Source organism: Lithobates pipiens, unplaced genomic scaffold, assembly GCF_037356315.1.
Source record: "Lithobates pipiens isolate NorthernLeopardFrog02 unplaced genomic scaffold, aLitPip1_a1.2 Scaffold_8, whole genome shotgun sequence".
Taxonomy (NCBI): Eukaryota; Metazoa; Chordata; class Amphibia; order Anura; family Ranidae; genus Lithobates; species Lithobates pipiens.
The window spans coordinates 40,760,444-40,774,505 of NW_027507903.1; the positions used below are offsets into that span (position 1 = coordinate 40,760,444).

General features: G+C 44.9%; 1 protein-coding gene across 1 annotated transcript in view; it reads right to left on the reverse strand.

The window, feature by feature from the left end:
- The window catches only part of TICRR (TOPBP1 interacting checkpoint and replication regulator), an 82,739-nt gene extending 69,837 nt beyond the window's left edge, over positions 1-12,902 (reverse strand). The window contains exons 1-4 of the mRNA XM_077472115.1: positions 12,120-12,902; positions 9,417-9,666; positions 1,883-2,121; positions 242-479 (exon numbers count right to left, since the gene is read on the reverse strand). Of these exons, the coding sequence (XP_077328241.1) occupies positions 242-479; positions 1,883-2,121; positions 9,417-9,666; positions 12,120-12,761 (1,369 nt within the window). The 5' untranslated portion in view covers positions 12,762-12,902. The remainder of the gene's footprint in view (positions 1-241; positions 480-1,882; positions 2,122-9,416; positions 9,667-12,119) is intronic.
- Positions 12,903-14,062: the final 1,160 nt, after the last annotated feature.

Below are 14,062 nucleotides of genomic sequence, written 5' to 3' on the forward strand. Positions count from 1 at the left end.
TATTTCTGGTATCACATAATTTGTCTTATATTCTGTACATGTAATTTATTTTAACATAAAATAAAAACTTTTGAACGAGATAAAGTTTGGCCACATCACTTCAACTGTAGTACCGTCCAGTATTTAACACCATATTAGCACTCTGGAGAGCTAACATGCCAGCTACTACACTTGTTGGATTGCACCTAGTAGAGGACGTATAAGGTGCATCTAGGTCCCTAACTGTATAAAGTAGGCTTACCAGGTGACTTAACACTTTCATCAAAATTATAAACATGGTGAAGGACGCGGTTCACGATATCCGAGAGATCAGATGAAGTTCCGTCACTGCATTCTTTTTCATTCTCACCAAGAAGAGATCTTTGAAGCTTAAAAGATTCACCACTTCTAATTACACTAAGAACTGCTGCAGTTCCTGAAATTGGAGACAGGATCCCGGTATTCAGAGACAAGTCATCTTCTGTGAGTACATCAGCAATCTGAAGGAAAATAAATTACACAAAGTCACAAACATGCAAGATAAATACAGAAGCTTCACTCACTGTCCAATATATCTTTATATGAGGATAATCATAAGAATGAATATAATAAGCTGGTAGTGTAAACCAATTCAGAGAAGGTAAACTAGGGGGGGGGGGGGGGAGAAGAACAGAAAAAGGAATCTGCGGATAGCTATGCCTGGAAGTAGGTGCAGATAACCTGTATTATACAGTTATCTGCACTTCCTCCCCCCTGAAAGGTGTCAATTGTGGCACCGGAGGGGGGGGGGGGGGATCCGCTGAGCGGAGGTTCCACTTTAGGGTGGAGCTCCACTTTAAAGTGCTCAGCTATTTTAAGCCATTCATCTCCGGACTTGTCAGAGACCGTGAGTGTGAACCGGCATCCGCAATGTCATCAGCGACCTTGCCCCGCCCTACGTCTGTTTCGCCGTGTGACGTATTCAAGGACATCGCGGATGCCAGTTCACACTCGTGGTCTCTGACAAGTCCGGAATTAAACTGCTTAAAATAGGCGAGTGTGTTAATCCCTAGTGCCGGGCAGGAACTTTTCATAGAGTTTTTTTTTTTTTTAAACAAGCCTGTTAAACGTTTTTACACTATAGGAGCCCCCTTCTGTTTTATCTTCCCCATGACATCCTGTAAATTGTGGAAGGGAAATCCGACCTTAATACTGTGACCGATGATCATTTTGTTGTTGTGTTGTTTCCAGCTGATTTATAATCTCACTAGTATACTGATCTGGCGAGTCCATTTTAGTGAGAGTAGTGAAGGATTCACACATTGGTGGAACACTTAATGCACTTATAAGCAAAGACCTTTTACAAGTTTGTTTTACAACTTTGTTCTTTATACTTGTCGATTTTTTATTTATTTATTAGCACTTTAATATTATTGCGCAAAAGCTTTTCTTTGCACTTTGATATGCTCTAGCACTTTATATATATTTTTTGCACATTTGTTACATGTGTGGTATTATTTATACATATATGTTCAGATTACTCACAATATTAGATTGAAGACTTTTTGGGTTTATGTGCGGACTAGCGCCACTCCCCTCACTATATACTGTTTATTTATTGTTTTCTGCAATAATTAGAGTAGCAGCTGTCCATTTCAGCACATATCTGTGGAGCTGTTAGTTTTTAGGTAAAGTTCCACTTTGTATGAAAAAAATAACAAAAACGTGAACATGCTGGATTTAATGCAGAAGAGACTTGCCATTTCTCTTCTGAATTAAAGTTACATACCTGTCAGTTCACACCGTACATGCGCGGTCGAGATAACTGAACTCCGGCACATGCATAGGAGTGCTGTCATCTCAGCCCTGCTGATGCAATAATAATGCATTATATTAGAAAATTACCTTTTTTTTTTTTACTTACCAAGAGTAGCCCTTTTGACATAGCAGCAGACAGAAGTTGCTGAAAGAATAGGCACGGAGTTTGACAAACGTTGGATGAATTTTGAAGAATCCAGGTATCCAATGCAAAACTTCCCATTTGACGCCAGTTCCAGCTTTGAATGGTTCCTTTTAAATTGATTTTAATCAAACTCTTGAAGTGTTTCTGATTTACAGAAACAGGTTCCAAAGTAACAGCACATTCCCAATTTTCAGTTTCACCTACAAAACAAAAAGCATTTTGTGAAGGGCCAAAATATTACCAAACAGCACTACTAAAAGGAGTACATTACGGTGCACAGTTGGAGAAGAGAAGGAATATGGTTTACAAGCGAGGTAGGAGGTAGTTCATGCACATAAATTAGTGATTTGATAAAGCAATAATAATATACCTCCACAACAGAACACAAATGTTTATCCAGTTCCTGGTTTTCGGAGTGTAAACAAAAGAAAACCCACATTTCACATTTTTGTGATTACCAAGATGGGCTATGGATGTTTATTTCCTGAGTAATAACAGACTCCCAATCCTTGAAACCCTTAACCCTAGAAAACGCAATGTTTTAGTAAAAATAAAACACACACTTAAAATTAGATTTTAGGGCACACAAAAATTAATAAATGACGCAATTTTTTTGGTAAAATATAACTGAGGTTGCACTGAGGCGAGTCCTGTCCCCTTCCCCCAGAACACTCCCATCAGCGATATCCGCCATTGGCTGAGAGCACTGACCAGAAGTCGGCTGGCATACACAGGCCGAACATCGACCGGTCTGTGGGTTCAGGGCTTTACCAAGAGCTCTGATGCTAGAATTATTGCTCTCACTCTGGTGTGTGCAGCAATGTGCAACGTGTATCAATGTTTTTGTGCGTAGGCACCACTGACGCATGCGTTTGCATTCATACTTGCATGCATTGGGGGGGGGGGGGCAGTCTTTTATGTGATTGAATGTAACTTTAAAATGGTTGTAAAGTCAGAAGTTTTTTTTTTTTTTTATTGTAATGCATTCTGTGCATTAAAGTAAAGAAAACCTTCTGTGCAGCTGCCCCCCCCCTCTTACCCAAGCTTCATCTTGATCCATCAATGTTGCACAAGAGACTCTGCAGTCCGAAACTCTCCTTCCTGATTGGCTAAGACACAGCAGCGGCGTCATTGGCTCCTGCTGCTGTCAGTTAACCAATCACAAGAGAGGGGATGGGGCGGAACCGCAGCTCCGTTGTCTGAATGGGGACACATAGCTGCGGCTCCGATGCCCCCATAGCAAGCTGCTTGCCGTGAGGGTACTCGGCAGGAGAGAAGAGCCAGAAGCACAGAAGAGGGAACTGAGAAGAGAAGGATTGGGGCTACTCTGTGCAAAACTTTCACAGAACAGCTAAAGTTTGTTATTTTTAAAGAAAAGAGGAAAAAAAAAAAAAAAAAAAAAAAAGAGAAACTTTAGTATCACTTTAACCTCTTGCGTACCACCCCAAGTAAAAATATTGCAGCAGGGTGTAATATTACGCTGGATCACATACAAGTATGTGATCCAGCTTTTTCACACTTGCTGTCACTTGGTACAGCACAAGCAGGTCACAGCCAATGATTTATGGCCGGGACCCGCTGATCGACTTAGCTAATCACAGTACAGAGCCTTGTGTTAACTAAAACCATAGGGCTCTCTACATGGAGCAGCAATGTGGCTGTTTTTTTCTCCAGGGAGCAAGGAGCACACAGCAACTCAAGATGCAGGGAGAAAAAACAACCACCACACAGGTCACCTGCAATTTTAAGCACTTTAGGGTGCACCAGAAGCCCATTTATATTGAATAGGATGCCTTAATAAAATGCTTATTCAGTGCCATACATTGGGTGTTTTGCGAATATCTTTTCAGCATCACAAATAAGAAAAAACATGTTCTTAAAATTAGCAAGTTACACTGGAAAGATGGAGGTAAATACAAAAACGGCAGCTTGTATTTTTTTTTATAAAAAATCTTTATTTAGATGTCACAAATACGTCATCAAGTATGACATTTTCCATACAAGTCATAGCAGAAGCCGTAGATATAGTAACACTCTTCAATCCAAGAAGAAATAGCATTGAGGTGTTTAACCCCTTCCCGCCTGCCATATAGCAATATGAAAGGACACAAAGTGGTTTCATTATCCTGACTGCATATGACGTCCAGCAGGATAAGGCGCCCGCAGAGCGGAGATCGGTGGCATGTCAGTCTGACACAGCGCAACTCCTATCATGGTAAAGAGCCTATGATGTAAGCGCGTTTCAAAAGGAATACCTTCTTCCTCAGAGCCCAGCCAATAACACCTATCCTGTAATGTCTGCCCATCAGTGCCACCTATCAATGCTGTATATTAAAAACTTACTTACAAAATGTTATAACAGAAACAAAAGAAAAAAAACTTTTTTTTGTTGTTTGTGCTTAACAAAAACCCCAGTGGTGATCAAATACCACCAAAGCTCTATTTGTGGGAACAAAATGATAAACAATTTGTTTGGGTACAGGTGTTGCATGACCACACAATTGTCATATAAAATGTGCAAGCACTGAAAGCTGAAAATTGGCCTGGGCAGGAAGGAAGGAAAGTGGCCAGTATTGAAGTGGCATTGACAAAATGATTAATATGGCAATTCTGACACTGGTTTACAAGATGCCATGTTATAGCGGGTACAAAGCTTGCATCCATTACATGTTCAAGTGGTTGCTGGCGTGTGAGGTGTACTCTAGCCTCAGGGCTTACATCTGGCACCCCACATTGCTTTTTCTTTTTTTTAACATTTATTTTTTGTGATCACATGTCATAATTTTGTTTATTTTTATGACCTTTTAAATAAAACCCAATGGTTACCCTCTGACCTGCACCATTTGGAGCTTTCTTTTTCCTTTATATTTTTTGTGGACCACCTTCCACATTTGGGGTCGGTACCCCAAATGCGACCCATCTGATCCTGACACTTTGAGAGACGCTTCGAGAGATGCTCACCATGGTCTTATAACATCGGAAGCCTCCCCAGTACCCATTCGGACTACCATCAATCTATCATTTGGTTCCATGTTTGGACCCCAAGCGCTGTTGACTTAAAGTGGTTGTATACTCACTTTTTTAACTTTTACCTACAGGAAAGCCTAGAATAAGGCTTACCTGTAGGTAAAAAAAATATCTCCTAAACCGTACAGGTTGCAGCGGCGCATGCGCACAAGGGGGTTCTCGTCGTGAAAATCCGGCAGCGGCCGACCGGCCGGACTGAAATCTCCCGCGCGCATGCGCGGGAGTGACGATATCGTGGCTCCGGCCACTCACAGCGCCGGAGCCGCGATACCCGGAAGAAACGCAGAGGGAGCATGTCAGCTCCCTCAGCGTGGATCGGGCCAGATATCGGGGCCTCGTTCTAAGGTAAGTATTTCATAATGAGCTAGTATGCGGCGCATACTAGCTCATTATGCCTTTTGCTTTGCAGGTTTAAAAAAAAAGAAAAAAAAAAGAAAAAAAATTTTGCGGGTTTACTACCGCTTTAACCGTCGTAAGACAGATGAGTCCATCTTCTCTGGTAAGAGTATTTTACCTATTCTTTGAAATTACTTCAGACAAGTTGTTATCCTTGGTTTCACCTGATCTGTGGACTCCCTGATTTCCTTGTGAGGAATATCTACCACAATATTTGTGCACCACTTTATATATGTGGACTTTTATTCACTGAGACTCACTATTTAGTTATTAATATTTTTTAGTATTCACAGTTTTTATGTTGCATTTTCAGTACATTCACATTTTGTTTTTTGTAATCACATAATTCATTTATGTATGCCTTTGTTACATATATCCAGCGCTACACTATTTGTTACTTTATACTCTAGCCTCAGCAGAGACCCGTTTTATGGTTTAATTGAGCGGATATTGGAAAAAGTCAAAGAAAGCGAGAACTAGGATTAGAGTGCCATGTACTGTAGAACAGGTGGTGTCAAACTGGCTGCCCTCCAGCTGTGTAGCTGTCAGCCTTGCAATGCATCATGGGACTTGTAGTTCCGTAACAGCTGGAGAGCCACCAGTTTGACACCTGTACTGTGTAAGATAGCTGAGCGGGTTGAGGTTATGGTAATGCAGTTGACATAAAGGGATTTAGGTTTCCCCATCAGACTTGGAATAGCTGTTTGTGTCAGTAAATGTAAATTCATGCCAGTCAAACATGTCTTCTTCCTTGTGATTAACCACTTGACCTAAGGGAGATTTTAACCCCCCCCCCCCCCCCCCTTCATGACCAGGCCACTTTTTGCGTTATGGCCCATGCGTTACTTTAACTGACAATTGCGGTCATGACACGCTGTACCCAAATAAAATGTCTCATTTTTTTCCCCCTACAAATAAAGCTTACTTTTGGTGGCATTTGACCACCACTGCATTTATTTTTTGCGAAAGACAAACAATTATACAATCTGATTGTACAAACTCCTTTAGATCTGCCATCAATTATGTAGTGCAAGGGCCTGCCTTTTCGGATATAGAGTGATTGGCTGGATAGGAGATCCTCCTATTATATAAAATTTGTTAAATATAAAAGGAGTTTGTACAATCAGACTGTATAGTGTATGGCCACCTTTATACACCTAAAATTACTAGTTACGCTTTCAATGCCATTAATTGGTAACAGCACACCAAAAAGTTCTGACGCTTCTTTGGGGGCGATTGCTGAGTGTAGGGAAGCACATACAGGTGGATGGGCTGCCCTTTGTGTGATGAGTGAAAATGCCCCAAAGCACCTCCCCACCTCACAAAAAAATTAATAAAAAATATGCATGTGAGAATGCGAGTTCACGCTATGTAGAGATGTGATAGGGGCTTGACAGCTGAGTGTTTGTCCACTCCCTCCTATGAACTTGTATAAAGATTGCCATACACTAAGCAATACGATTGTATATTGTGCATTTAGTGAGAAGGGCCATCACTGATTGCATGTCATTAAAAAAAAAAAAAAAAAAAAAAAAAAAAAGTGCAGCTGGCAGTGAGAGGGTGGATGATGCAGGGTGTGTGCTAATGAGATCAGCTGGTCAACTCCTTCCTGTGTCATGACCTAAAGTCTATAAGGACGCAAGACAGAAGCAATAAATGCATTTGTAATCACTGATGTAGGACAGTAAGGTATGTGTCTAGATTTTATGGAAAAATAGTACATGATTGCTATATTGGTACTTAGGGAAGGTGGAATTTAGAAAGAAAGAAAATAAAAATGGTAAACTTGACCTTTAAAAATCAAGTTTATTCATAAATTTAGGCCAATATGTAGAGATGCACCGAAATTTCAGCCGCCGAAACATATGGGCTGAAAATGGCCTTTTCGGCAATTTGCCGAAAGAGAAAACGGCCGATAATGGAGCTGGGGAAATAGGCGTGACCTGGGTGGGGGCTCCGCCCCTGGTGCCGCCCATCATAGGGGGTGTATAGCGCAGGAGAGCCGCCTCCGCCGCCTGTTTGATCACAGCACCGGGAACATCACAGCTTTCATTTCAATAGCTGTGTGTTCCCGGCCGCGCCGTCCCACACAGCCCCTCCACCTTGTCCGGGCACTTTGACAGATCACCCGCAGGATTGGACGGATGATCTGTCTATCAAAGTGCCCGGACAGGGGGGGGGGGGCTGTGTGTGACCGTGCGGCCAGGAACACACAGCTATTGAAATGAAAGCTGCGATGTTCCCGGCTCTGTGATCAAACAGGCGGCGGAGGCGGCTCTTCCCTGCACAGGCTGTCTACAAAATTGGACACGCTGACCAGCTCCTGCACCGCGTCCCCGGTCTCTGACCAGCTCCTGCACCGCGTCCCCGGTCTCTGACCAGCTCCTGCACCGCGTCCCCGGTCTCTGACCAGCTCCTGCACCGCGTCCCCGGTCTCTGACCAGCTCCTGCACCGCGTCCCCGGTCTCTGACCAGCTCCTGCACCGCGTCCCCGGTCTCTGACCAGCTCCTGCGGTACAGGAGGTGGTCAGAGACAGGGGACGCGGTGCAGGAGCTGGTCAGAGACCGGGAACGCGGTGCAGCGCCTCCTGCACCGCGTCCCCCGTCTCTGACCGCCTCCTGCACCGCGTCCCCCGTCTCTGACCGCCTCCTGCACCGCGTCCCCCGTCTCTGACCGCCTCCTGCACCGCGTCCCCCGTCTCTGACCGCCTCCTGTACCATGTTCCCAGTCTCTGACCATCTCCTGCACTGCGTCCCCCGTCTCTGACCGCCTCCTGCACCGCGTCCCCTGTCTGACCGCCTCCTGTACCATGTTCCCAGTCTCTGACCATCTCCTGTATAAAAAATTTTTTTTTTTTTTTTTTTTAAATATGTTTCGGTATTGGTTTCGGTTTTCGGCCTAGTGTATTTTTCATTTTCGGTATCGGCACCAAAAAACCCATTCGGTGCACCCCTACCAATATGTATTCTGCTAATGTTTTTTGGTAAAGAGAAAAAAAAAAAAAAAAAAAAACCACACACACACACACACACACACACACACACACACACACACACACACACACACACACACACACAGTGATTGGTTTACGCAAACATTGAGTCTACAAACTATGGTATATATTTAAGTTTTTTTTTTTTTATTGTTTATACATACTAGTAATGGTGGCGATCAGCGATATTCAAGACTGCGATATTGCAGCGGACCATCAGACACTGACACCTTTGACACTTTGTGGCAACCAGTTACACTAATACAGTGATCAGTGCTAAAAATATGCACCATCACTGTACTGACACTGGCTGGGAAGGGGTTAAACATCTAGGGCATTCAAAGGGGTAACTGTGTGCCAAACCAGTGTTTTTGTGTAAATTGCATGCTGCTTTTACTAAGGTAAGTGATGGATTGTATTCCCCGTCTTGCAGAGAACCAAAATCCATCCCTTCTTCTGTCAGAATGGAGATCTGCCTTGTTTACATAGTCAAATCACGACTCTGTGCGTTTTACATAAAAGCGACGAGTGCCAGCGGACATCCAGTGCCCGGCACTCGCAGATCGGCTTCTGCTGCGATTAATCACAGTAGAAGCAGCCCGCCGTCAGCGTGCGCCACTAGGCGGAGGTGCAGAAACACACACACAATTCTGCTATAGGGTGGTCCGGAAGTGGTTAATAGAAGCAGTTAAAATTTGTTTATTCTGTGTAATTAACAACTGCAATCTGTTAAGTCGGTCCCAAAGATGGCGATCGAGGGCCCTCCATTAAAAGTGCCACTGTTATGCTATGGAAGCGCTGCCCATTTATTTCAATGGGCAGGGCGTTTTGAGAGTGCTGTATACACCGCTCCAAAACCACCCCCGAAGATGCTTTTACAATAGGTCAGTGTGGCGTAATTTTAGCTACTATGTTTTGGTATAGAGTTACAGGCAAGCACTACAAGCTGCATAGAGCGCTGGTTACAATCTGAGCCCAGGCCTCATTTACACAAAGTTAAAGAACAAGTAAGCAATATAGAGACATTTTTGTAGAATTTCAAAAGAAAAAAAAAAAAAAAAAAAAAAAAAACAACTTACCAGCTGCTGTGAAATGCAAAGTGCCATTCTGCTGAGGGAACTGAATTTTCGTTTCACAATCATTGCCGATTAGAGAGCTCAGCACAGAATCACAAGGAATCTTTAGAGGCGCTCCATGAGTGTACGGCTTCTCCGATACTTGCTGGAATGTAGAGTCCAACAAACACTCAGATGGCAGCATTCTACCACCAACCAACTGCATCAATTCCACCATTTTCCAGTATCCAAAATGATCGCAGGAATCCCAAGTCTACAACATAAAAAAATAAATAAATAAAGCAACTATTTTTGAACTGCCAGATACTGTCCACAGTTGCTCAGCATTTAAAATTCTATTAAGACATGGGTCAGAGGAATTTGTTGTTTTAACTTTGAATAGTAAAACATTTTTTTTTTTTCCTGCCAGTAAATACCTTATACAGCCCACTTCCTGCTTCTTGTTCAGTCATAAGCCTAGGCTTATGACATCATGCACAGCTCTCTCACTCTTGAGAGTTTTCCAGGAGGGGGATTATAAGAGGGCCAATGAGAGCTGCAGGTGTGCCTCTGTAAATACAGGAAGTGAAAAGGCAGCAGCTTCAGCGGCCCACAGTTAAAATGGTTGCAGCCAGACTTAGAGGGAGATTTCTGCAACATATTTGGCAATTACATAATCACAGTATATATAAAATATGTAAAGTGGTTGGAAGGAAGCTTAAGAATGGCCAAGATGTTTTTATTACCAATTATGTGAGCAGACTGCAGTTACTCTTTAAAGTGGAGGTTCGCCCACCGCTGCAAACGTTAAAAGCCATCAGCTACACATACTGCAGCTGCTGACTTTTAATAATAGGACACTTACTGTCCTGGAGTCGAGCGATGTCGGCACAGCAGCTGATGTTTCCATCATCTGTCGGGTGCTACCGCCGCCATTGCTGGAAAGGGAACCCGGCAGTGTAGCCTTTCGGCTTCACGACCAGGTCTCTACTGTGCATGCACAAAAGTGTGCTGCTCTCTCACTCTGGCCCGACAGAAAGGGAGAGAGCCCAAGCTGTGACATACTTTGCCACACCGAAGTCTCCCGGGAGTGGGTCCGCACCCCCCCGGAAAGGTGGCAAATGTGGCACCGGAGGAGAAGGGGGGAGGAGTCAGATAAACAAATTCCACTTTTGGGCGGAACGCCACTTTAGGTTCAGGAATAGAAACGCAAAATTATTTTCTATACCATGAACTGGTGGTCACATCCATGCTATGTTAAAGTGGTTGTAAACCCTTACAAACCACTTTGACTTACAGTTAAGCCTAGATTAAGGCTTACCTGTAGGTCCAAGAAATATCTCCTAAACCTACACGGTTTAGGAGATATTTACTAAAAGACAGCCACAGCTGTCTACGGCACATGTGCCGTAGACATCGGCACGCAGGCGCACTATCGCCGTTAGCAGCATGCCACTGCTAACGGTGATATGCCGTTAGTGGCGGCTCCCGTGTGCATGTGCGGGAGTGACGCCATCGCTGTTTCGGCGCTGCGAGTTGCCGTAACAGCGATACCCGGAAGAAGATGGATGCTCCAGACTACAGGGGACATCCGTAACATCGCTGGCTCCTGTGTCAGGTAAGTGACACATAGTGGGCTACTATGCGATGCATAGTAGTCCATTATGCTTTACCTTTGCAGGGAGACAAAGAGGAAGTAAACCCATCAGGGTTTACTTCCTCTTCAAAGTGCAAGTCCAGCCTAATACTAAAATCCCGGCATCTACAGACATCCACGACCTAACACTAACCTATCTAACCCTGTAAAGAAATCAGTATACATACCTTTTCTGTAGTCGGTCTGATCTCCAGCAGCGGAAGCTCTGCAGAGGACACAGCCAACAACGGCTGTGAAATGAATGGGGAGTGACGTCACCTATAGACTTACTATGGGGCTTCCATTGTTGGCTGTGTCCTGTCACTCGCCTCCACAGCGAATCTGCGGCTGACAGCTCAGCGTGGGTTCGGCTACAGAAAAGGTATGTATACCGATTTCTTCTTTACAGGGCTAGATAGGTTAGCGTTTGTGGATGTCTATAGATGTAGTGATTTTAGTGTTAGGGAGGACTTAAGGTTGACCCCTGGTCTATAGTTAGTTTCCAGCTCGGAAACACATATCCATGAAGAAACTCCTACTCCTGTACTGGATAAAAAAAAAAATTTATTTTAACCACAATGCAAAAAGAGATGCAATTGATACATTCTGAATGTACACCTTTTTTGAGACTAGGACAAATGTATTAGCTCTTGAGTCAAAAACTTTATTTTTTTTCCCCCTTTGCCCAAATATATGCCAGCATATTTATTCAATTAAAAGAGAAGTATGGGAATAGCCAAATAAAAAATCAATAACAAAGCAGGGTGCTGTGATGGCACAGTGCGGGGATTACACAGCGTTATAGCGGGGCCCTGTCATGGCACAGTGGTGGGGGGGAGTACACAGCAGGGGTCCTGTGATTGCACAGTGGGGGGCCTGTGTTGCCAATGGCACAATGGGAGGAGTGCCCAGCTGGGGGGGTACACAGCGGTATAGCAGGGTCCTATGATAGCAGTACACAGCGGGGGCCCCGTGGTGGCACAGCGGGGGAGTGCACAGCGGTATAGCGGTGCCCTACGACAGGAGAGTACCACCGCGGGGGGCTCCTCCCTACGACAGGAGAGTACACCGCGGGGGCCCTATTCTCTGACCTGTGCCCAGTGGGAGGCGTCCATCCAGTACAGGGTGACCCTCTTCCCCCGGGCGATGTCCTGCAGTCCTCGGGGGAGTAGTCGCTCCATCAGCGGTTGCAGTCCTGGCTCCTCCCCCGCGGAGCCGGTGAAGAGGCGGAGTTGGTCCCGGGAGTGCGGAGCCGGTGACAGGAGGAACACGGCGTTATGACACCCAGCCTGAGGCTCGGCCTTCATCGGCTCATCCACAGCGATCAGCCTCCCCCGGCGCCCCCTCACCAGGGCTGGCTTGGTGGGGGAGGAGATGTCCGGTCGGTCCCATTGGAAGTCGGACAGAGTCTCCAGCAGGGCGGTGTGGGTGAGGGAGGCCCGGCAGGTGGCGGTAGCCGATCCCCGGCCGCTCCGTCCTCTCTCCCAGCAGGCCTCCAGCTCCTCCTCGAACTCATCCCAGCTCCGGGGGCCGAGCTCTCTGAGGTCCGAGCAGCGGGGGGGCCGGCAGCGGCCGCCTGACGAGTTCAGGAAGCGGTAACTCCAGCGGACCTGGCCGAGGCCTACGCGGCACGTCAGGTAGTTGAGCAGCCGGAGGGACAGAAGCTTCATCCGCTCCTTCAGAGCCGAGTCCGCGGCGTCCACCAACAACACCACATTGTACGAAGACGTCATGGCGGCTCCGGTGACCCCCTCCTCCCCCCTCACAACCGGGTCACCGCTCCGCCGCCATCTTCCCTCATCCTCAGGCACTGCGATCAAACCGGCCGCGCCAAGGGCAAACGTGGATGCGGATTGGCCGAGCGTAATCCTGCGAACTTCTCATTGGTCATATCCGGGACAGAGTTGAATCGACGCAGCCTATGGCGCGCTGTGTACACATGTGACCAAGCCGCTCGACGGCAAGGGCTGATTGGTCAGAGGTAGGGAAACTATGCTGAGTGCTGCTCTGCTATTGGCTGCCGCTAACATTTAAAACATTTAAAGGGTGACACTGCAACATAGTACAGCCCTTGGATGCAGAATGATCAGTAATCGCCAGGTTATTGTTCCGGTGCTGTGCAAAAACTATTGTCAACGTTATATAAATATATCTAATATTATTATTAACATTATATACTTTCCATGCCAAATAATGAGGCTGAGGATACCAATTACCCTTTAGTTACATCAAAATTAAAAGGCACCATATTCATTCTAAAATTATATATTTTTTATCAATTATTAACATTATTTAACTAATATATTTTTTTACCTATTATTAACATTATATAACATATATACAGTATCTCACAAAAGTGAGTACACCCCTCACATGTCTGTAAATATTTTATTATATCTTTTCATGTGAAAACACTGAAGAAATGACGCAAGAAAAGCCGAGTGAGTCTCTGGTTAATCCACGCACAGTAGTCGGGTGCTGGCCCAGCTCACATGCTGTGTAGCACTTTCAAAATCTTTTTATTGAAGCTTCATATGACAAGTGATTAACAGATGGAGCAGAGGACAAAGAGGTAGACGCGTTTTGCGCAAATGTTAGCGCTTAGTCATTACTTATTGGAACTAGTCACCACAGTGCAGTGCAAAAGTATTCACACCTTTGGCATTTTTTGTGTTTTGTTGCCTCACAACCTGGAATTAACATGGATTGTTTGAGGATTTGCATCATTTCATTTACAGAGCATGCCCACAACTTTGAAGATTTTATTTTTATTTTTTTATTGTTAAGCAAACTAACAGAAAAAGTCAATGTGCATAACTATTCACCCCCTTAAAGTCAATACTTTGCACAGCCGCCTTTTGTGGCTATAACAGCTCCAAGTCGCTTTGGATAAGTCTCTGAGCTTGCCACATCTTACCACTGGGATTTTTGCCCATTCCTCCTTGCAAAACTTCTCCAGCTTCTTCAAGTTGGATGGTTTGCGCTTGTGAACAGCAATCTTTAAGTCTGACTACATATTTTCTATTGGATTGAG